Below are 25,061 nucleotides of genomic sequence, written 5' to 3'. Positions count from 1 at the left end.
TGATGGGCACCACAGTATGACAGCAGATGGGGAGAGGTATTGAGGTGTGAATCCTCTTCGAAATTGGATGGGGCCCAGGCCTTTTGAGTGATTTATATATTAAACAAGACAGGAAACTAGCTACGGAAAGTTCGAAGTTTATATACCCTGGCAATTTGCAATTGAATTATAGAATTGTATCGGAAATTGATTATAACTAATATTAAAATATTGAGATTCCTTAAATGGATATTTATTTATATTTTTATATGAGAATTTTTACGACAAATCAAAGCTTAAAACACTCATAACTTAGCCAAAAATGCACTAATTTCAATTCGGTAACCTTTTCAATGCTAGTATTTATTAGATTAAGAAATCTGCATACTCAATTTAAAATTTAAAAAAAATTAAATTTTTATTAAATTTTTAAAAATTTTGACGATGTAACCCTTAAAAAAATTTTGAAAAAATGTGTACATTTTTTTTCTGCCAGAGATGGCTAGAAAGATTCGCCTGCTGATGCTGATCAAGAATATATATGATTTATAGGCTCGAAAATGATTCCTTCAAAGAATAACAAGCTTCTTACTAAAATTATAATACCCTGCAAGAGTATATAAAATTCACACTCTTTTGTTTTTTGTAAATTTTTATAGTTTGTATGGTGGAATTAAATATTAATTTGAGTTTGTTATTTATTTTGCATAAATGTCAAGCGTAAAAGAGGTTAAAAAAAATAGGTGAAGGACTAATTGTTTAGTTTACGCTCTAAAATGTTTAGTTTATTAAAAGGTGAATTTTATTGAATATATTTTTAATGTTCACGTTAGAGAATCTCCTCGATTGGTTTATGCATTCTTTTAAATATCTTTCACTAGATTTTCTCAGTGCATAGGTTTTTCCCTTTTACGAGGATGTCACCTACTTTTTCTTTTACAAACAATTAAAACAAAATTCCTCATATGTAATATGATATATTTTTTATAAATATAATCCAATTGAACTTAAGCTACCCATCCCCCTTTAACCTGTTGATTTGTTGGCGATTTCTCTGGGCCAAGTTGTATTGAATTCGTTGATTTTCGAATTCATTTTTCAGATTCTCCCCCTTTTTTTTGCCGACCTATAAAAAAACGTGACTCTCTCTCTCTGTTCGTTTCATTAATGGAACTTTTAGCCGGAACAAAGCAACAAAAAAAAAAAAACGAAACAATAAAAAAAATTAATTATGAACAAAAAAACATTGCGCATTTATCATCATTCATTCATATTAACTTGGCCTATCAGCATTTTTTCTCATTTACTCAAATCGCTGCCCATTAAAGGCCGGAAAGAAATAAAACGAACTGAATATGAAAATGAAAATTAAGGCAAATATGCAAAGGGCGACACGCTACGTTGACTGTTTGTTCTGAGCTGGCCAACACAAAATACAAAAAAAAAAAAAATTATAAGAAAAATTCTTGACGATGGCCTCCAAAAAAGGAAGCAAGTTTTTTCGGCTCTTTTTGTGGTTTTTTTTTTGGGAAACGGAGCCTTCGGAATTGCACAAATTGCCTTAGCGAAGTATGAGAAAATTCGGGGAAAACCGGTAAGGAAAAGGAAACTTCTTGGCTCCATTAAAAGTTGGGCCATTTGACATCACCCGCGTTAGCTTTCGATTTACACACCAAAAAATACAAAAAAAAAAGTTTTAATGGCCTTTACACAAAATCTTCTCTTGGACACGTAAGCCCTTTTGTAAAGCTTCTGTAAGAGAGAGCAGCGCAGAAAGAAAGCCAGAGAAGAGAGTTGCAGTAGAAGAGACAAGTGAAAAAAGAGAAAGAAATCGGTAACTGTTACCTTTTATCGATTAATTCGATATACTAGATTTAGGTAAATTTATAATTAAAATGCTGGTATCAAACACTAGATTAAATAAGTACTATTTGAAATACAATATTATTTGCAAGTTAAACAAAAACTATTATTCCTAGAGCATTAAAGCTTAAAATAAAAATGTTCTATAAATATTTTATTACAATTTATGATATTTACCTTTTGTGTTATTAAATGCATATTCATTTAGAATTAAATCGAATATATTCCCTTTGTTTTCAACAATTCTGTGCTATGCCAAAATGATTTATACAAAAATATTTAAATGTAGTCTTTAAATTAGAAAAACAAAAGAAGCATGCAAAAAGCGTGACAAAAACACTGAAAACTAAAAAAAAGCAATTTTAAAAGGGGGTTAATAGTATTCCATTTAAAATTAATAATAACCCATTTAAATTTTATGTTTTCCTAAGTCTAATTAAATATATTAAAAGCTTAAATTCTATTAGGTGTATAAAGTAATAAAATGTATTTGAAGGCAGCTTAAATTCCATTAAATATGTTAAGTACTTAAATCTATTAAAAAGCTGCTTTAATGTCAGTAAATATGTAAAGTAATTAAATATATTAAATCCCAGCTTAAATTCTATTAAAAATACATAATTATTATAATGTTTAAAGGCCAAACCGTCTAGAACACTGTTGCCTGACCAAATTAATAATTTTTTGTTCGGTGCAGGTAATCTGAAACGAAATAAAAACTCTTTTAAGCTTTATCAGTTTATTGCGCTTTCTCAGCGAAAACTTTGCTGGCAATTTGCATGCAATTCAGTACAAAGAGTTCTCGTTTCATTTTTGTTTATTTTCACAATATATATTTTTCTGTACATTGTAACATTTGTTTAAATTGTTTCACAATGTCAAAGTCGTTTGATTGGCGATGTGCATAGGCTCGCATTTCAATCGACCCAACGATAAGAAATCTCCCTCGCGTTTCCCTCATTGTTTTTCTTGTGTTTTTTGTTTGTTTTGTTGTTTGTTTTTTATTTCTATTTATTGGTATTGTTGTCATCAGAAAAGTTTTGGGTTCATTGACTTGAAGCATTTGTTCCCCATACGATTCCTTCACTCGCCAGTCATCTGGGGGTGTTAATTAGGTTTTGTTTTTAATTGCCAATTTATAGAAGCATTGAACTTTTCACATAAATTGTAAAAGATACTATAGAAATGATAACAAAATGTGATGTCCTGTTAGTTGGCTTTAAATGCATCCTGAGGAGTTATAGTATAGTTTCCACTCAAGTTTAATTAAGGATTATGTCTTATTAAAGTTTTAATGTTCGTTAAGAATAAGTTTCTGTGTAATTTCCCCTTTAGTTTAATCAAGGCTTATGTTTTCATAAAGATTTCCCTTTCCTTAATGATTTTGATTGTATTTTCTTGGCGCCTCAAAAGATTTTGTGTTGCCTTTAGCCCCAGGTCCGTCTCTGGCTGCCTGTTAATTACAAACAAAATCACTGATGCATTAGCTATTGTAAATTAAATTCCGAATCAGAGGAATTGCATCGCAAGTCTTTACCAAATATATTGGCCATCTGAAGAGCTCCTCATAATCTGTGGCAGGCAGGGGTCAATGCACTTGTCAATAGATTTCACAGCTGAATGGAGATGACAACTTCCTCCCCTTTCAAACAGTTCCTGACTCTGTATTTATACAGCAGTTGACATAACACAAATTGAATTATAACATTTTTCTTTTTTTTTTATCTCGGCTTTCTTGGGCATTTCTATCCAGCTTTTTTTTTTTGCCGTACGTGTAACGTATATGTGGTACGTGGATTCCCGGTGACGTTTCGTGTGTAACGCGATCAGACGTTAACTTTTAATTAACACATTTTCCACACTTACACACACAGACTCGACTCGGCTCTGAGGGGGGGTTCTATTTTGCGGCGTGCAGAGTTATTTAAAATGGGGTTAAGTCCCCGGTTCATGTTGGTCAGGTTAAAGTCTGATTAGGCTTTATTCTAGTCATATATTAAACGTCCTAAAAATATCTCAAATCCTTGAAAAAACCTACACAATATAGGTAATTGAAACCTGTATCTTATCATCGGTTTAACTTACTTTAAGCGTAGTTCTATGTATATTATACTCTATATCATTCTTTCAAAATTTTTCCTTCTGTTTCGAAACCTCCTGGAAGTAAAACAAAAAAAGAAAAGCTTGAAGTTTTCTTTTTAATTTTCCAGCTGTGAAGCTTTTAGCTATACTTTGGAGTTTACTCATCAGCGGACAAACAGACCTTTCCAGTATATGCAGAACCTTTCGTATTATGACTAGAGCCAAGTAAGACAACTCTGAGGGGGGCCCTGGTGCATATTGTCTGAAGTAATTTATAATATCACGACGTGACGTGCTTTCGCCTGATAAATGAGCCGAATGTCGCCACGGAGTCAGTTTGCTAAATAATAAACTCTCGCGCCGTCCCGGGTCCGGTTGGAGGGGAAAATATGGAGGGCCACGTTTCATCTAAAAAAAAAAAAAGAAAAATAGAATGCCCACGCTCCGGTGGGTGGGACGGTGGGCTGGAGCTTTTCCCTCTCCCCACCCAAAGCAACCCACTTTTTCATCCGCCTTTCTAACTGTGCTTAAGCTGGAGCGTTTTGTTTTCGCACTTTGCGCGCTTTAGTTTCGGAATTTTCCATCAAATCATCAACACTTGCCGCAGAAAAGCGTGGCTCAACATTATTTATGCAGATTTTCTTTCTATTTTTTTCCTTTTAGCCCGTTTTTTTCGCTTGAAACAAAAGACGAAGAGACAGTGGGCGCAACAAGCGTGTGAACTAGCACCAGGGCTATTTCTATACCCCCAGCACAGTGGGACTCAAGCAAAGTTTTAGATGAATAAAATATAAATATTTAGCAAGAAGTAAAGCTAAGTTAAGAAATTATTAATTTTTCATTAAATTGTCCGATCGTTCCTATGGCAGATATATATATATGTTTATATATAGTCCACCGATTCGCCATGCTCCGATTTATATACTAGTAAAATTATATAGAAGAATAACTCTTTAGTTTCAGTCAAATAGCTTGCTCTTTATTTTAAAACAAATCTCGCACGCCTGTGCATATGATTCCCAACTTGTTCTAACATCCCCGGAACGAAGTGACTGCTGCCGACCACGTCTCAGATATGTGTTGTGTTACAAAACTTGCAAGTCATTGTTTATAAGTGTTCAATGTTAGTAACTGATCATACATACTTACTGGTTCTAGCTACTTACTGGTTATAGAAACTTAATGGTCATAGATACTTGCTGATCATAGTTACTTAATGTTCATTGATGCTTACTGGTCATAGATACTTACTGTTCAGAGTAACTTACTGGTCATAGATACTCACTGTTCAGAGTTAATTAATGCTAATAGGTACTTTCTAATTATAGATACTTAGTATTCAGAGTTACTTACTGCTCATAGTTACTTCCTGTTTATAGTTAATGTATGATTCCCAACTGGTTCTAACATCCCCGGAACGAAGTGCCTGCTGCCGACCACGTCTCAGATATGTGTTGTGTTACAAAACTTGCAAGTCATTGTTTATAAGTGTTCAAAGTTACTTACTGGTTCTAGATACTTAGTGGTCATAGATACTTGCTGATCATAGTTACTTAATGTTCATTGATACTTACTGGTCATAGATACTTACTGTTCAGAGTTACTTACTGGTCATAGATACTCACTGTTCAGAGTTAATTAATGCTAATAGGTACTTTCTAATTATAGATACTTATTATTCAGAGTTACTTACTGCTCATAGTTTCTTCCTGCTTATAGTTAATGTATGATTCCCAACTGGTTCTAACATCCCCGGAACGAAGTGCCTGCTGCCTGCTAGGTCTAAAAAATATGTTGTTTCAAAAGTTGCAAGTCATTGTTTATTAGTGTTCAATGTTAGTAACTAATCGTTCGCAGTTACTGGTTATAGATATTTACTGGTCATAGATACTTGGTGATCATAGTTACTTACGGCTCATAGATATTTAATGGTTATAGATACCTACTGATCATAGTTACTTAATTTTCATTGACATCTTCTGCTCAGAGTTACTTACTAGTCATAGATACTTACTGTTCAGAGTTACTTACTGGCCATAGATACTTACTGTTCAGAGTTACTAACTGGTCATAGATTGATCATAGTTACTTAATGTTCATACTGTTCAGAGTTACTTTCTGGTCAAAGTTACTTACTGCTAATAGTTACTTACTGTTCATAGTAGCTTACTCTTGAAAGATAGTTACTGATCCTCTAAATTAAAAACCCGTTTCTCTAGCAGTTATATTATATAGTATTCCTATTTTCATAAAACTCGGATTTCATAAAACCGAATGAGATAAAATGTAAGTTTATTCATATTGCAATTGATAACCACTGTGCGGAAGTGGAAGTTCCGAAAACAAAACACCATTAAGCTCAAGTTGAGCATAAAAAGAACAAAGGCATTGGTGAGGAGAGTTTTGTGGAAGTAAATAGCACAAAGTCCCATAAAGTAAAGTAGGAGAGACTCCGTCATATGCATAAACAATTTAATGCGTTATGCTGGAAACTGAGTGGGTGTGTGTGTGTATCTGTGTGTGTGGCATTACAATAAAATTTACACGCTTATTAATTTTTACAAGACCTTAACCGACACTTGAGCCAAACAACCAACAGAGAAGGCATAAAACTAGAGCAAACGATGCTGTCTGTGTGTGTGAATAATACAGGCACACATGTTAAATATAAAAAACAAACAAACAACAAAAAAATACGGCAGCACCTCTTCAAACAAAAATTCAACTTGTTTTTTTCCCCCCTCTCACCCTTTCACTTATGTGCGTGGGAGTGTGTTGGTTGTAGTGAAAAATAGGAGAAATGCGGCTCTAGTAACTTTGCTCCCAAAAAACTTTTCGGCTGCCATGGGATGGCTGTTAAATATATAAGCCACAATTTTAGCATGCACAAAATATGGCCAAAAAGGAATTTCTATTTTTTATTTTATATATATTTTTTTTAATATCAAAACTTTTCGACATACCGAGAGCAGGAGCAGCAGCCAGGAGCAGGCAAGGCAGGGAATTCCAGGAAGCAGGAGGCACAAGTAGAGGTCCTTGTGGGATCTCCCTGTCATATGTGCAAATACACTTTTGCATGCCTTCGACATGGTGCAAAAGATTCTTGTTAAAATAGTTGGCAAATCATTCACAAAAATTGATTAACACTTTATGGTTTAATGGATTTAAAATTAAATTCAAATACTAGAGATTTGTACCTTAGTAAATGCATATTTTTATGCATTTTATAAATCCCAAAGCGGATGTGGTCGTACCACCAGTAAGACCAGAAGTGACCTTAACTTTATGATGATGTGGCATAGAAAAATCTTAAAGGTCGAGGGGCTTTTTAATTTGGAACACATCAAGATGAACCTGAAACTTAATCATGAATGTATCACAAAGCACAAAGTATATTAATCAAGTGATCCAGGATACACATACATTCTTTCAAGCCATTATAAACCCATCTTGCACTGTTGCTCCTAGTTTTATTTATTTATTTATAAGATTTAGGTGTATTTGTTGAGTAATTCAAACACTCCTCCGGGTTACCAAGAACTCTGCCGGATCAGATATCAGGAAGGAAAAGTGCAAGCCAAAGGTGTAGGAAATTTCTATGAATAAATGGCAATGGGAAAAGAGCCAACGGAGGCCTGGAAAAATTGTTAGAACTGAAGGGAAAACTCTGGGCAACGTCGACAAATTGCCAGCTTCTTGAAAGTTTTCGCTTGGCCGAAAGGAAAATAGTTTCTGAGGTTTCCGACCCAGTGACGAAAGCTGCGAAAACTCGTCACGCACAGGCACACACACAAATGGAAATTATTGGTGGAAAGTTCTATGAACGAGTGTGTGTGCGTCTTCTTCTTTTTCCAACAAATAATTCGACATCTTAAATTAATTAAAGTTTTTTTGCGGAATGGTAAAAGTTTACTTTTCGTATATTGTACTTGGCAAATGTAATGGAATTAATGTAAATGAAAAATGAAAATGAAAATATGAAAAAGAGTTTCAACGTCATGGGCATGTCCCTTGTGGTGTTTCGTAGCTAAAAAGTTTGTTAAGCAACAAATTATATTTTGAGATGACAACAATTGCCTTGCCAAAAGTTATTATAGTTTATTTAAACCATTTAGAAACTGACCCCATAATCGTTTTAACAACAATGCTGCAAGCTAATGAGTTGAAAAATCAAACATTTATAGCTTAATAGAACTTATATACGCTGTTTTTTATTATACATATATTTTTAAATAATTTTAAAGTTCTCACCCCAAGAAAAAGTGTTGCTTTGGAGCAACTTTGCCTGCTATCTAGCATCTAACCTGGCCCAACTCTTTCACTTGCTATCTGTACTGTGTGTGTTTGTGTGTTTATGGTGCTTCTGTGTCTATCAGCCTGGCATTTTAACCCCGGCACACGTCCGTCTCCTCCACAGACTTTCCACTTCCACGTCCGCTCATATGTCGGGGAGCTGGGAAAAGTTGAGAATTTAAAGGAATTATAAGTACTCGAGCATCTGACACGTCGGCCGCACTTGAGAGAGTTGCCGGGAACTTGGCAGTTGGCAGTTGTCAAGAGTGCTACGGCCACTCACTATCCATCCAATTCCCAACATCTTCTCCTCATCCACATCCACATCCACATCCTCATCCTCATCCTCATCCTCATCCTCATCCTCATCCTCATCCTCATCCTCATCCTCATCCTCATTCTGCTCTCTACTCTGGAGGGAAAACCCAGTGACGAATGTCGCCTGAAACTCATATGCACTTCGTCTCCGTTGCCATAGTTTTGGAGGATTTTCATGGCCCAAGGAGGAAACTTGGCAATTACAGTCAAACTTGGCCAAGTTGATATTAATTTGGGGATCTGTCTGATACCACTTTACAAGGGCATATACAGTCCCCTTTTTTTTATTGAATAAAAAGGGAGAAAACATTGAACAATTGGTTATTTGGCAAGCAAAGCATTTGCTTTCATTGTTATTTCATGGATACAAATAGATCTTCTGACTTTTACTATAGTGCATATGGCACTTAGGCTCTGGGAAATGTCTGGGATGTGTGTGTGTGTGTGTGTATAAGCCGCTTACGCTGCTCCACGTCCATGTCCCTATTCCCCCCTTTAGTTTTCCCACCCAAAGACCCCCCCTGAGAGTCACGTTCATACATATGTATGTCATATTGAAAAAGGGAAATAGAAACGAATGTATCGCAGATGATTTCTAATCAAATATATCCAGGGAGAATAGTGTTTGCACTTTTCCCTTGCATTTTCCCCCCTTGCATTTCCCTTTGTGTGCATCTCGCTCTTGTGTCTGGTGCCCGTGTGAGTGATGTAAAGTGATAAACATTATGTTCATGTCTCTTGTTTCATTCCATTTGCAGGTATGACGGAGGAAATAACCGGCGATTGGAGTTATTACGTGTTTATATCCCTGACGTTGGTGCCCGTCTATTGTGCATTTCGGCTCATTAAATCGCTGGGCTGGCAGCTCTTCGTCAACAACTGAGTAAACATCTGCAGCGACAGCAAGTGCGAAGGGAAACCCGGGCAAAAGGAAAACTCCAAGCTTCAACCGAACGGAAGACGAAGAAGGTGCGTAGTCACTTGAGGTTGCCAGTCAGTCAGTCAGTCAGTCTAGTGTCGAATGTCGAGTGGCAGGCACTGTAAGTTGCACTTCGGTGAGTGTCGAACCTTTGAAAAAGATTCCTGAGAAAGGAAAAAGGAGACCCAAACAACCATTGAGCCATTTCCAGTTAAATTAATTAATAACTCTTGACTTGACTCTCTAATCAAAATGATTAAATAAATGCCCTTCGCGTAAACACAATAATTCGTGGAAAAATATGCTTTTCTCAACGTAGTCTTTGCTTTTCCCTTTACAGAGTTCGTGAATCCACAAATATATATATTTATATATATACATTTATATATATATATATATGTATTTTGTAAAAATGCAATAAACGGGAGGCAAAAGACTAGCGCGATAAACAAGGGTCCAGCAGCTGCCAGGATTCCGTTGCATTGTGTTGGCCACGCCAAGTTGCTGCTGCTGTTGGCTGGCCAAAAAAGGAGCAAACAAAGGCGAGGCGATGCAAAGCAATCAACGTCACAAGCAGGAGCAGCAGCAAGACCATAACCAGTACCAGTACCAGTACCAGAATCAGAACCAAAACCATAACCAGACCAAGAGCAAGACCCAGGAACATAGGGGAGAACACAAGCAAGCCGGAACAGGACCAGGAACAAGACCACCAGGAAGACGAGCACAGCGGTGGCCATAGACGGAGCTATTGTGGTGGCACCACCAAAGCCGCCAACGAATCAGGAGTACCAGCTTTAAGGACAACCCCACAACTACACCCACACCCACACCCACAGCACATCCTCGGCAAACAGGACAAGCCACTACAGCAAAAGCCAAAGCAAAACAACTCCGCTTTGAGGACCTCAAGAAAACCAATTTACATATTTAAGCTTTGGGCAAACGTCGAGCTAGAGGAGAGACCAGGAGAGGCTACGAGCTGGCCGTTAGTAGCCACAGGCTAGGGAATATATCGCCACAGCATCAGCACCAAAATCAAAAACCAGTTAGCCGTTTGCCGAGACACTTTCATACCTTCCAAAATGCGTTTGCCATATCGGAACAAGAAGGTCACCCTGTGGGTGCTCTTTGGCATCATTGTCATCACCATGTTCCTATTCAAATTCACCGAACTGCGGCCCCAGTGCCTCTTCAAGGTGGATGCCGCCAGCGAGCTCAGCTCCCAAATGGTTCGCGTCGAGGTATGTATCCCACCAAAAAAAAAAAAAAAATCGAATATCCAATCTGTTTGTTTGGTCTATGTCCTGACACACATTTACCCATACCCTGGACCATCTTCATCCTTGCCATCTGTAGCCGGAGCACTCAACGCGAGTCTCTGGATAAAAAATATTTAAATTTAATCAAATGTGAAGCAATCAAGGCTTGACAGATTTTTTAGGCCCTTCCATATTTTGTTGATGCTTCGGAAGCATATTAAAATTTATTGAATTTAATCCATAATATTGCTTAGCATACTTAATGTGGTCTAGCTTACACAGTTTGGGAACATCCTTAAGAGATATTTTGGTACCTTTCTTAGGAAGCAGATGTTTTTAAATAAATATATAAATATATATTCTTTTTGTTGTATAAATTAAGTAGAAGAGTGACTACGTCAGAGATGGAGGTTTAAATAGATGAAACATATGATTTATAGTTTTAAAATTTAAAAATATTGTAAAGAATTTAGTTAACCTTTTCAGTTTCTTATTCGCTGACCCAAAAACAATACATTTGCTATGATAAATCAAAAGAGAAAAGAAATCATGAAGGTGGAACCTTATAGCAGGATAACTAATTTCATATTGGGTGAGCACAGCTGAAAGTCCTTGCTCCTCCCCCTACATCCCTTACTTCCAGGATTAAACCCTGACCGCACACGCACACAAAACCCAAAGCAAAAGTCATTGAGGGAATTTAACTGGTTATCGGATGACCGAACACTATTTTGTAAACATTAGTCGAGACCAAAATGGTCTCGTTGGAGTTTTGCAGAATGGGGAGCGTGTGGGGTCAGCGTGTCCGAGCGAATGGAATGGAGTGCCGGGGCAGGGGCAGGGGCAGGGGCAGGGGCAGGGGAATCCATTGATTAGCATTGGGAATATCGAAAGCAGCCATAAGCAGCTTAGAATGAGAGGAAATCGAAACTGTGACCAGAGGAGATGACTCGATGACTCCACACGAAAGACAATGCACCCCAGGGATGGAGAGGAATGGCAGCGGATGTGTGTGTGGAGATAGCCAAATCATGCTCACAGAGCATTAGCAATCTTTGGTTTTACCCATAAATGGGGCTTTAATTCCAAAAGGAATCTCTGAACCCTAATTATGGTCAATGAAATTGTTTTAAGTGGCCAAAATCCAGGGCAGCTTTTGCCACATTCTATGCAGCAAAGACAAGAAATTTCTGTGATTTGTTTACTTTTCTTTATCGGAAAACATTTCAATATAGTTGTGATTAGATAAAAAGTCCGACTCACATTTATCGCTGCCCTCAATTAAGTGTGTATGATTTATGAATATCGATCGAGTTTGTTTGAAAAGAGCACTTACCCAGATAAGGTTCTCCCCCATTTATCAGTGAGATTAGTTGTCAGAAAACCTTTATTTCTTTTTTTTTGTCAGTTTAGTTCCATATGGATAGTCGAATTCTATTTTTAGTAATGCCCATCAACTTGTCGTCGTCTGGAGCGCTCTTACTTTTCATTCGCTTTGGCGCTAATGCGCCTGGAGGCGTTAACACCTGCGCTTATTCAACCATCCCAATCTGCCCTATATTAAAATATATGTATCTGTTGTATGTAACACACCATCACCTTATACCTTGCGACCCATCATCATTATCATAATCATCACCACGAGCTCAACATACCTTTTGCAACGTTTTTTTCTAATTTAATTTTTTTTTGTCTCCAACCCCATCTCTCCCTATCTTGCTTTCTCTCTCGGATACGGACACGGACACGGACATGGCTGCGGATACTATGGACACGTTCAGAAATACCTCACAGATGACAATCAACGCGTTTATTCATACAACCGTGAGATGCCATTAATATTCATAGGCGGCGTGCCCAGATCAGGGACGACTTTGATGCGCGCCATGCTGGATGCCCATCCCGATGTGCGGTAAGTTCTACTTGGACCATCCTGCCACAGGACACGGTCTCGGTCTCTCCCCCCAAAAACTGTAACAGGATAATGCCCCCTCTGGCTCCCTTGCCCCGGTCGGTTACTGTTCGATTTGATTGTCTCCCACAATGCGTTGGGATTGGGTTTGAGATTGGGATTGGTTTTGTGGCGTATGGAATGTACCACTTCCCTTGAGTTGTGGAGAAGTCTATGGGATATCACGGTCGATTTATTGGCATTCTGAACATAATAGATTGTGCGAAAGCTGCTCTCAAGTCTTTAATAGGTTTCCTTGTTTAGTTTGTAGGGAATATCAGCAGGAAGAGTTTATTTTTATAGCCCTTACAGTGTATTATTTTTTAGTCAGAAGCTTGTAACACGAGAAGGAGTCATTTTTCGACCCTATATCTCATATATATTCTCGATCAGCATCAAAAGTCGAGTCAATCTAGCCCTCTCGGGGAGAACATACAAATTTTTGTTTTTATTTAACATTTTTTTAAAGGGGTTACATTGTTAAAATTATCAAAAAATTTCAAAAACTTTAATGTGTTTAAAATATTATACTGAGTATGCAGATTTATTAACCCAATGAAAACTGAAATGGGAAAGCTTTCCGAATTGAAAGTAAGGCGTTTTTGGCTTATTAATGCATTTTTTAACTTAGATTTTTACTACACAAAAATATCATATAAAAATATATCGTTTTCAAGAATCTTTCAGAGGGTATTTTAATTTTAATCAGTGATGAAGTCATTTCCGACCCTATAAATCATATATATTCTTGATCAGCATCAACAGGCGAATCTTTCTAGCCATGTCGGGGGGAAAACAAAATTTTTGCCATTTTTTCAAAAAATTATAAGGGGTTACATCATTAAAATTTTGCAAAAATCGTCAAAAATTTTAATTTTTTTAAACTTTAAAATTGAGTAAACAGATTTATTGACCTAAAAAAAACGAACATGGGAAAGCTTTTCGAATTGAAATTAATGCTCTTTTGACGGAGTTATGCATTTTTTAAAACTTTGATTTTTGCTAAAAATAAATAACTTATACAACAAGAGAGTAAGTTAACTTTCATTCACCGTTTTGCATTTTCTCTATTTTTAACGATCGTTTGTATGGCAGCTATATGATATACTAGTCCGATTTTCGTAAAATTTTACACAAAATTCTAGATTGATATTTAATGGCTGTATATCAAATTTGATGAAATTCTGTTGAAAACTGGAAAAGTTATAATTAATTATTCTTAAAATTGACCGATCGTTCCTATGGCAGATATATATATGTATATATATAGTCCACCGATTCGCCATGCTCCGATTTATATACTAGTAAAATTCTATAGAAGAATAACTCTATAGTTTTAGTCAAATAGCTTGCTCTTTGTTCCAAAATAAATCTCGCACATCTGTACATATGATTCCCAACTGGTTCTAGCATCCCCGGAACGAAGTGATTGCTGCCGGCCACGTCTCAGAAATGTGTTGTGTTACAAAAGTTGCAAGTCATTGTTAATAAGTGTTCAAAGTTAGTAACTCATCATACATACTTACTGGCTCTAGATACTTACTGGTTATAGATACTTAATGGTCATAGATACTTACTGTTCAGAGTTACTTACTGTTCAGAGTTATTTACTGGTCATACATGTTTACTGATCACAGTTACTTAAGGTTCATTGATAGTTACTGATCATAGTTACTTACCAGTCATAGATAATTACTGGTCATAGATACTTACTGTTCAGAGTTACTTATTGATCATAGTTAGTAACGATAGATATCGATTCAAAGTAGAAGAAAGTTTAGAGGTAGAACTTCTCGATAACCCTAGTGATAAATTTGGAAACCTTACTGAAACTTAAAGCTAGATCTGAATCAATCTGCCAAGTAGATTTCACACTTCCCTGGATGTATGTAAATCGAAGCATATTTAAAATAACATTCCAATTTCAAATGATTTCCGTTTTCGGTTCCTGCCATAAAAAGTATATTTCCTTTCGCTCTTACCCAATGTCTCTATGGGATATGGAAAGGGAATATTGTAAATTTTAATGCATTCATTTTTTGGCTGGCTTTTGCCTCCGAGCTCTCGGAGCAACCCCAAACCCAAACCCAAACCAAACCCAACCCAAGCCACTTTCTTCCCCCGAATATTCGATATATATTTCGTTTTGCCTTTGGCAATTTTAATATGTATATTTTTAGGGGGTCTGCCTTTACTTCCACTCCTTGTCCTTTTTTCCCGTGCGTATCTGTTATGGGAGGTCCTGGTTTTGGTACTGGTCCTGGTTCCTGTTATCTTTTGTACACTCTGTGTATTATAAATTTCTTTAGTTTCCCTTACGCATGAGTAATTAGCCAAGAAATTTAAGCAATCCGTAAATGAGAAATGGACAGAAGGAAGAGCCCAGAGAAAACTCCTTCCTTTCCTTTTGGCACTTATTTTATTAACAATTTGCCTTTTCTTTCGCGATTTTAATCGCTTGGCCTATCCTGTATCCTGTGTCCTGTACATCCCGTATCCTGGGAGCTGGAAGCTGGATGTCAGGGTCGCTTTTTCTGATGGCTGCGCACAGCGCAATTTCCGCTGTTTAAAAACCAACTTCTCCTCCTCCCCAAAGGATCCCACCGATTTTAGTTACAGAATAGGTTTTGGGTCCTCTCCATCCATCCGTCGTCCCTTCGTTCCTTCGTTCCTTCCGTCCTTTGTCCGCCATCGCCAGGACTGTGAAAAGCGTAAAAGTTTCCCGGTCGTATGTATGTAAGTATGTAGAGTAGAGTAGGTCACCGTCACCCACTTCGACCCACTTTTTAGTCCGTCCACCCCCCCCTTGCTCACCCCGATTATATCTGGTTTAGTATTTGTAGCATTTTGCATTTGGACTTGGCACCAACTAATTGAGTCTGGGGTAAGCCCCGAAACAGCTTTTGTGGGATTCGTATGGAGAGCACAGCGTGCGATCCCACTCCAGATGGAGGTGCGAACAAATGTAATTGGCTGAGGCTAGATAAAGTGGTTATCCCCCGATTAGAGACAGAGCTTCTCCCGGAAGGGGTTGACTTCCTCCCAGTTAGTAAAGCCATGGCACATGGCACATATCATTTGGGAATTGAAAGCACTGGAAAAGTGCTTTTTCTCGAAGAGGGAAATAATTTTCAACACCACTGTGTGTGTGTTTTAAGCTATATTTCTTTAATTAGTAGTGATAACAAGTTATTGCTAAAAGGAAAACATTTTTGTGGAATTTGCTAAAGCATTTAAATTAGTTTTGTGCCGCAACTTTTAATCTAGAACTCATTTTCTTTGAGAGTAAATTAGCTCCTTAAATCACCCTTGATTACACTGACCTCCAGGCTCTTTTTCTCATTTCCAGCAGAGAAATAGTTTGGAGCAGAGCTTTAATTCACTTTGATTACTCTACCTTTAGGGTTTTCGGGTTCTTGGGTTCTCTCTGAGTTTTTCAATTGCCTTTTTTTCCACTGCCGTGTGAGATATTTATGATAATTTACGCAATCAGGCAGTAATTTTTGTGTGTGCTCTGAACTTGATTACGGAGGACGGTGTGTGTGTGTGTGTGTGTGTGTGTTTTGCCAGCGGAAAATTCTAGGATGGCAAACGTTAGAATCGTTTGAAGCCCTTCATAGTTCAGTGGCTTCGCTTGTGCAGTTAAAAGTGGAAAATGGTAAAGGGAAAATGGGAGGGAAATCGGAGTGGAGCAGAGTCGAATGAGAGTTATGCACGATGGGGGCGCTCCAGGCGGGTCTCTTGCCATGCTGTATATAGAATACGGTAACGGGAATGGAAATGGAAATGGGAACGGGAACGGGAACGGGAACGCTAAAGAGCCAGTGCCGGATGGCATGCCTTTTTTCATTTTGTCGATTGCACTACAGGAGGGATGGCTGCTGGGTGAATAGATGATGTGGCACCACCTGTATCAAAAGAGGATCTTAGATAGAGCTGCTCCTCTATCGTTTCTAATTTCATTTTCCAAAAGAACACCATAATAATGTTATATAAATAATCCTTTGTTTGGTTTTTCCCCCTCCTTAAGCTGCGGTCAGGAAACACGCGTCATTCCACGCATCCTGCAACTACGTTCGCATTGGCTCAAGTCTGAAAAGGAATCGCTACGCCTGCAGGAGGCCGGCATTACCAAGGAGGTCATGAACAGTGCCATTGCACAGTTCTGTCTGGAAATCATCGCCAAGCATGGGGAGCCGGCGCCGCGTTTATGCAACAAGGATCCGCTGACGCTGAAAATGGGTTCCTATGTCATCGAGCTATTTCCGAACGTAAGCACCACTACCCAGCTGCCATCTAACATGCAGTTTTCCCCAAGCACACAGCACACATACACACCACGAGCACCACCATTACCATCATTCTCATCCTGGGACACATTCTCCCTTTTTATACAGAGAGACCAATGAAGCTTGACAAGTTAAATTGAATACAAAATGTCTCTGTCTCACAGAAATTTGAATTTATTTTGATTATTAACTATGTGAATGGATGAAGAGTTCCTTTACAATTTGTAGAGATAAACTATATTTAATTGTATGTGCAATACAGATTTCCCTGGCTTTCTGGCTTGGTTCCAAATAACGTATATAATTTTGACACTTGTTATTATTATCTTTATATAAACATCTTCTCTCGGTGCACTCACTCAACCTGCTCTGATTCTCTTTCGTTTTTTTACAGGCAAAATTCCTATTCATGGTGCGCGACGGTCGGGCGACCGTTCATTCGATTATATCGCGCAAGGTGACAATCACCGGTTTCGATTTGAGCAGCTACCGCCAGTGCATGCAGAAGTGGAACCACGCCATCGAGGTGATGCACGAGCAGTGCCGGGATATTGGCAAGGAGCGTTGCATGATGGTGAGTACATGTCCCCCACACCCTAACCCCAACCATGTTGACCATACCATCCCATTCCGTTGGCTTCAATCAATGGCGATTAACTTGGCCCACTGGTGCAGGAAATTAAACGAATTAATGCTGGAACATATATCTATCTCTCCATTAGGTGTACTATGAGCAGTTGGTCCTGCATCCGGAGGAATGGATGCGCAAGATATTGAAATACCTGGATGTGCCATGGAATGATGCTGTGTTGCATCACGAGGAGTTCATCAATAAGCCCAATGGAGTGCCACTTTCCAAGTAAGTTCAGATCAGGCACAAGTGCAGAGAAACCGATTCATATATTCAAATCCAGGGTGGAACGCTCCTCGGACCAAGTGATCAAGCCGGTGAACCTGGAGGCCATGTCCAAATGGGTGGGCCAGATACCGGGCGATGTGGTCCGTGACATGGCCGACATTGCGCCCATGCTGTCCGTGCTCGGTTACGATCCGTACGCGAATCCGCCGGACTATGGTAAGCCAGATGCATGGGTGCAGGACAACACGTCGAAGGTAAGGTGCAACGCGGCCTTCAGAAGGTTTGCCAAAACGCAAAACAAACCGATACACACACACACACACACACACACCTTGCTCATCATTGTGTTCTCTAAATTGTAGTATAAATTATATGTAGAACCTCCTTGAGGAGGATATATATTCTTTCCGGATTTGGTTTTCATCCCTTTTTTTCCATTTGTATAACTTTTAGTTTGTATTTTTCATTTTTTGTCCTCTGTGTGTGATGATTTGTGCTTTTATTTTTATTTGTTTGTTTTGTGTTTTGCACTTTGCCTTCCTTTTTCACGTTTGTCAGTTGCACCCAGCGATAACTCTATTTTTATTGCTTTTATTTTTCATGTAATGTATGCATTATATATATTGTTATATTTTTTGCAGCAATTTTGATTCATGTGGGTTTTGTTTTTTGGGGAAGCTGCTGCTTATATATGCATATTGAGGGTTACAAATCGAGTTTGAGAAAGTAAACTAAGGAAATATGATTGATTAGATTGAATAAAATTATTCAAAAGAAGGATACCAAGTAGATAGGCTTTTCAAAAGCAGAAATAATAATGTTTGGAAGGAGACTACTTTATATATTATTAACTGATGAATTAAGCCACATCCTATCACACTTTCCACTCAGTCTAAATAAATTATCCTGGCAATTCCAGTAAAAACTAATATAACCATTATATGAACTAAACTACAGTTAAAACATTGCCTTAACTATGTATATCTGATTATCGCAGACTCAGAATCATCTCAAATTTGCATAAAAAAGCAATTAAGTGACTGCATTTGAATTGGCAATTTGAATATATGTATTTATTATGAACCATTAATTATAAGGTATTAATATTCATAGTGTTGTTTTTGGCCAGGGATTTAGCAGAGCGAGTTTATTCTATTGTTGATTTAAGCCACTCAAATATTATGTCTTGCCTGCGGCTAGCAAACAGAGTTAGTTTTCAGCTAACATTTAATTGAAATTTTCGGTTTGCTTGACCAATATTAGTGAGTCCTTTTTCCTATTCATTTTTGTTTCTTTCTCCTCTCTGTGGCGCATCCTTTTGCATCCCTTTTTTTTGTCTGTCTGTTTGCAAGTGCATCCTGCTGAGTTATGTCCGGAGCAGCGATGCGTTAAATTAGCTGCTAATTAATTAGTCCACTCCTCGTTACTCCGCGCGACTTAAGTGGAGTAGAGTTGAGTTAACTCAAGTTCAGTTATCTCCACGTTGAATTTCCATTTTTTTTTTCATCACCTCCCTGTGTTAATTTTCTTTTATTATATTTTTTTCATTATAAAATTGGTTTTTTTTTGGTCTTGTTTGCTTTAAGAGGTGTCCCTTAAACTGAAATTGTAGTAGAAGGAAAGAATGTTGTGCAATTCAAGTGAATTTATTGAATTTATAGGAGAATATCTACTTGATTTTAATTACTTTATACATCTAATTAACCAGTAATTGCTTAAAAACCAACAATTTAAATTCAGTTCGGAAATATTCCTTAAATGGACTAAAAAACTTTTTTAAAAATTTTAGTGCCCAGTAAATAAGTAAAAAAGGTTAATTCTTTGTTAATCGACCGAAAACATAGATTACTTTTTCATTGTTTAACAAATAACCTTCAAGTCCTTTCATAGTCAATATTGAAAAGAGTTTTTGTGTCACTTATAAATGTAATATGTTATACAATATTTTAAAGAGTGCAGTTCAAGTTCCATTAAACAATTCGCTATAGAATTATTAGAATTCGCTTAATTAAAAGACACTGCTCCCATTTAAATAACATTATTTTGTTTAAATTTTCCGATACCTGTATGGAAAGGAAATACAAATTTAATGTACGTACGATTCGATTCGCTGGCACCTTGGTTTTTGTTTCCATTTCTTTTTATTTTTTATTTTTTGTCGATCATGTCCCGGATTTTTGCGTGTTTTTATTGGCCTGTCACTGGGGCAATTTCTGTTTGACAGTTAAAATTGCAATGTTTCCGCGCTGTTGCCTTGGTGGCAGCCTCCAACCGCCTGTCGAATGGCTCCTGCCCCCTGACAGTGGGCGGTCTGATGTCATAAGTGGCAATTTATACATGCATGCAAGGGGAAAATGTTCGGGCAAAGTTAAGTCAACTTTTCGCAATCCCCGGCAGCGTGACAGGCCACTCCTGTGACACCTACTGACCCCCGGCCAGCCTTAATGGCACAGGACAGTTATCCCATTGCCATTATCCTGCCATCTCCTGCCATCTCCTGCCATTCTTCTTCGTCGGCAATGCCATGGCAATGCAATTAATATCAATTGAAAGTCCGCCAATTTGATTATATTCCTTAATTTATGTTAATGGCAAATATTTTAATTAATTGACGGCTCGGCTGGGGGAGGGGGGGCATTCCACGCTTATCGAGGTGTCCGCAAACATTTAATATTTTAAACATATTTGCATATTTAATATTTATGCAGCAATTTAAAACAAACGAAAAATATGAACGCATAGCGTAGCCATTATACTCTCTGAGTTGCAAGCATAAAATCATTTTTAATTAATATTTATAGTTGAGAAAAATAAACGGAAATAAAAACAGGAGCAGATATACACTTTTTCCTTTTATAAAACAATTTTGAACTTTTTTAACTGCTGTGCAGTTTTAATGTAAATCATGTTAGTCAATTTAATTTCATTACAACAAGAAATACGCTATCTTCGGTACATCGAAGTTTGTATACCCTGATCTTACCTATCATAGTTACTTACTGCTCATAGTTACTTCCTGCTTATAGTTAATTTGTGACATAGTTAATTACTGCTCACAGTTGATTACTGATCATAGTTTTGTAAATCGTCCGATCGTTCCTATGGCAGATATATATATGTATATATATAGTCCACCGATTTGCCATGATCCGACTTATATACTAGTTAAATTATATAGACGAATAACGCCATAGTTTAATTAAAATAGCTTGCTCTTAAATTTGTTCCAAAACAAATCTTGCGTACATATAATTCCCAACTGGTTCTAACATCCCCGGAACGAAGTGATTGCTGCCGGCCAGGTCTCAGAAATGTGTTGTGTTACAAAAGTTGCAAGTCATTGTTTATTAGTGTTCAAAGTTAGTAACTGATCATATATATTTACTGGTCATAGATTCTTACTTTTCAGAGTTACTTAGTGGTCATAGATACTTTTTGTTCAGAGTTACTTACTGGTCATAGATACTTAATGTTTAGAGTTACTTACTGATCCAAGTTACTTAATGTTCATTGATAGTTACTGATCATAGTTACTCACTGGTCATAGATAGTTACTTACTGATCATAGATACTTGCTGTTCAGAGTTACTTACTGTTGAAAGATAATTACTGATCCTTTAAATTTAACAACCGTTTCTCTGGCAGTTATGCTATATAGTATTCCGATTTTCATAAAACTAAAAACGAAATTCTATAATAATAAAAGATAGCTTTGAATCATTCGCAAAGTTCGAAGTGAAATAATAATATCCTGCAAGGGTATAAAAAACTGTATTTAAAACAGAACAAAACCAGGCTCTCGGGTGTTGAAGAATGTTTGGAATTTATGTTTTCCACGCTTTGTAAAGTCACAAAGTTAAACAACAATTTGTTGTGCCCAAAGTTGGCTGCCTCTTTGATAATGTTTATAGCTGGCACATTATGCAGCTGTGCCGGCATCCTGACATATGTGATGGTGGTGGTGGCACAATTAGTTGAATCCGGGTCTGGCATAATTATGCAACCATCAGCAAAGCAGCAGCTAAACCAGCTTCAATTGTGAATTTAAGGGATATTTATGCAAAAATTTTGCTTTGATATTAAATAAACTTATTGGGATTTTCTGAATTTTCCTTACTTTCCATGCAGCTAAAGGCCAATCGCATGTTGTGGGAGAGTAAGGCCAAGCAGGTGCTCCAGATGTCCAGCGAGGATGAGTTCAACAACAATAGTAACAACAATAAAGACGCCAACAATAATCAGTACAATGTCAATAAAATTATGCCAGAACAGCAACAGAAGCAACATCAACCACAACACAGACAGCGGCAACAGCAGCAGCATCTGCAGCAGCAACATCCACATCATCAGCAACATCAGGAGATTGAAGGGGAAGGGGAAACGGAACCGGAACGAGAACAAGAATTGTTGCATCAAAAGCCAAAGGATGTCATTACGATAAAGCAGCTGCCATTACAGAATGGCAACAGCAACGGCAACGGCAACGGCAACAATAACGAGAACAAGAATGGCCCCATGGCGGATACATGATATCCGCACATACCCATAAGACTGCCGCGTGGCAAGCACTGAAGCGTGCTGGGAGAGGAGAGTAGACCGCAATCGATAAGGACAAAGGCTAACGATAAGGATAACGATAACACTAACAATTACGATACACGAAAAACCAATTTTGAATTGAATTAGCCGCCGGGATATACATATATAGCCTACGTGTAAATGCTTCTTAAGAGTTACCAAAAAACCAAGTCATCTTCATGGTAAAATGTTTAGCACAGTGCCGACATCATGTTTTGCTGGTATATACACTATATATACAATATATATATGTAAGTATGCCAGTTAAATCACACTCGTCCACTTGATTCCATATTAATTTTATGTATACATTAATATCTCTTAATTATTAAATTAATTGTTCCATCGAGTGGTCATTGCAACGCCTATTACCTTAATTATGCTAATCACAGCAGTCTAAGCTAACCCAATGGGGACTTCTCAATAATTTAGTGACATTCAACCCTTTTGTAGAGTTTAATCAGGGAAGGGGGCACTGTGGTCATAACATAATTCTTTTTAAATGTGTAAAATCAATATCTCGGAAAGGAAAGCTAAATGGAAAATAGGACAAGGCAGGCGCTCGATACAAAGCAAACATTTTTTATTTAGTTTAGGTATTTTTGTACGAACGTTTATATACAATACACTGTTTTTTTTTCATATCTCTTATTGTGTACATAAAATATATAAATGTTATCATTTTTACCAAAAACGAAAGTAGGAAACCTTAATTATCGAACGAATCTCGACTCGCTGACTCTATCTATCCAAGGCTAAGGTATGATTAGGAATCTTTATATAGGCTTATATCTGGACATGTAAAATTACAAAGTAAAGCACTGTTTATAGTTTGCAAAATGGCAAAAGCAACACAAGATGACAAAATATTGAAAACGTGTTAAATTTTTAACGAAAGAGCTTTTAAGGTATTTAGTTTAAATAATAATAAATGTATTGTATATGAAATATTTGCTGCTGATGATAGAAAAAAAGACGTGAACTAGAATAGAAAATAAATACTTTGTTTTTTTTTTTTTTATTTGTGTTGCGATAAATTGACTGAATGTAAAAAAAAACAAAATAAATTAACTTTAAAGTAAAACGCATATAATAATGATATAAATGTATACCTTAAATTGAATGTCTAAATGTATATGAGAGAGTTGTAATAGATTTTAAATGTATATGCGTAGCGATGTGAAGAGAAGCGAGTTAGCCAAGCTAAAAATCATTATTTTGACTGCTGATTCAATGGAATTTACTTCTAATTAAATGGTTACAGCTAATACTTGATATAAATAGTTGATTAAAGTAGATTATATCTACTTACCCTCGTGCGTTGTACGTAATTTCTAAGTTATATATTTATTATAGAACCGAATATCTCAAGATGAAGCCTGGCTAGATTACTCTGTCTGGTGATGTCTGGCCCATTCAAACAGTTAGCCATTTAAATTAGAAGTGAATTTTAACGTTTCGTATTTTTAGTAGCGAAGAAAAGGGGACTCCCCCCACACTCCGTCCTAACTGATGTGGGGGCTGGGAATTAGCTATTTCATGTACTTACTTGCCCTTAGCTTCGCGTACTTACTTTTATATGTTTAATTTAATGAGAAATGAGAATTGCTGACAATAAATAAGAGAAAAGAAATGAAAAAGTAATGTTTGAAACGGAAAATCATGCTTGCTCGCTAACAGAACAGAGAAAATGTTTATATATAAACGTGTTTTTGTGTAATCGTTGTGCGCATCACAACCATAAAACTATACTGATGTGCACCACATGTTCTCTGAATAGTCAGTCCGTTCAATGAATAGTTTTCTGATTGTGAAACGCATTTAATATGTAAACTATATATATGTATACATCAAATATATATATATACATATGAATGTGAAAACTATTTTTGCTAGCTTTTAAGATGCCGTCTTTATTTTTATGTTCGTCTAATTTTGAAACGTGTATGTATGTATAACTCTCTAAATAGGTACATATGTATCTATATTGTACATTTTTGTGTATGTGGAATTGCTGCAGCTAGGAAGGTTTTTATTTGTACTTATTAAACGAGAGCCCAAAAAAACACCAATGTTGAACTAACGATCTACTTGCAGCTGACAGACAATCAGAGCTCAAAGGAACTATAACTTTAACTATATAAAAACCGCTTCCCTGTGTAAGCCCCCTAAAAGCTACCCACCCGTTATTCCCCTTAACCAATGGAACCATGACTTAGGCAAATGTAATCCACAAAAAATATATAAATAATGATATATAACAACAAATATAACAAAAATGCATTAAAAAAACACTGTACGCTGCAAAGATCCGAAACGAATTAATTCTAATCGCAAGACAAGATTTTTTGTGTGCATTTCGTAGGCTAAGCCAACTGTACAATATTGTATTGATAATGACATCCCAGCAACAACAGCTAAATATATATATATAGATATATATATATATAATTATATAATTATATATACTATACAACACAGAAAAAGAATATGATAAAATAAAAAATCAAAATGATGAAACAATAAAAGTTAAACAGAAATAAAAAAACGACAACTATGCAAGAGAACTTAGTTGAGTTTTTGTGTTCTTTCCTTACCTCAAATTCCAGCCTAGAATTTATATAAAAAATAGCTGAAAATACTTACGCATTCGCCTTCTTCCCCAATG

At 36.8% G+C, this 25,061-nt stretch overlaps 2 protein-coding genes across 3 annotated transcripts; both read left to right on the top strand.

The window, feature by feature from the left end:
- Positions 1-9,295: 9,295 nt before the first annotated feature.
- On the top strand, positions 9,296-9,500 carry LOC110184164 (uncharacterized). Its single transcript, XM_086830164.1, has one exon. It carries the CDS (start codon positions 9,296-9,298, stop codon positions 9,416-9,418), a length of 123 nt encoding a protein of 40 aa, XP_086686290.1. The 3' UTR covers positions 9,419-9,500.
- Positions 9,460-24,960, top strand: Tpst (tyrosylprotein sulfotransferase). 2 transcript variants are annotated; one of them, XM_020952572.2, is made up of 8 exons: positions 9,460-9,504; positions 9,795-10,698; positions 12,498-12,628; positions 16,698-16,938; positions 17,351-17,530; positions 17,679-17,815; positions 17,871-18,069; positions 21,944-24,960. In XM_020952572.2, exons 2-8 carry the CDS (start codon positions 10,540-10,542, stop codon positions 22,343-22,345), a joined length of 1,449 nt encoding a protein of 482 aa, XP_020808231.2. In that variant the 5' UTR covers positions 9,460-9,504; positions 9,795-10,539; the 3' UTR covers positions 22,346-24,960. The 2 variants fall into 2 exon arrangements, with proteins under 2 accessions (XP_020808231.2, XP_020808232.1); XM_020952573.2 differs by lacking the exon at positions 9,460-9,504 and having other exon boundaries at positions 9,944-10,698; positions 17,871-18,031.
- The last annotated feature ends 101 nt before the right edge of the window (positions 24,961-25,061 follow it).

Source organism: Drosophila serrata, unplaced genomic scaffold (genome assembly GCF_035046125.1).
Source record: "Drosophila serrata isolate PLE 108 unplaced genomic scaffold, ASM3504612v1 contig_23, whole genome shotgun sequence".
In the NCBI taxonomy this organism is placed as follows: domain Eukaryota; kingdom Metazoa; phylum Arthropoda; class Insecta; order Diptera; family Drosophilidae; genus Drosophila; species Drosophila serrata.
This window is presented reverse-complemented; position numbering and strand designations above follow the sequence as displayed.

Bases quoted from the DNA above. Each gene is read 5' to 3' on its own strand.
- LOC110184164 (XM_086830164.1), top strand. From the start codon at position 9,296: ATGACGGAGGAAATAACCGGCGATTGGAGTTATTACGTGTTTATATCC.
- Tpst (XM_020952572.2), top strand. From the start codon at position 10,540: ATGCGTTTGCCATATCGGAACAAGAAGGTCACCCTGTGGGTGCTCTTT. The intron at 10,699-12,497 runs GTATGTATCCCA...GGACACGTTCAG, and splicing joins CCCAAATGGTTCGCGTCGAG to AAATACCTCACAGATGACAA. The intron at 17,531-17,678 runs GTGAGTACATGT...TCTCTCCATTAG, and splicing joins GCAAGGAGCGTTGCATGATG to GTGTACTATGAGCAGTTGGT.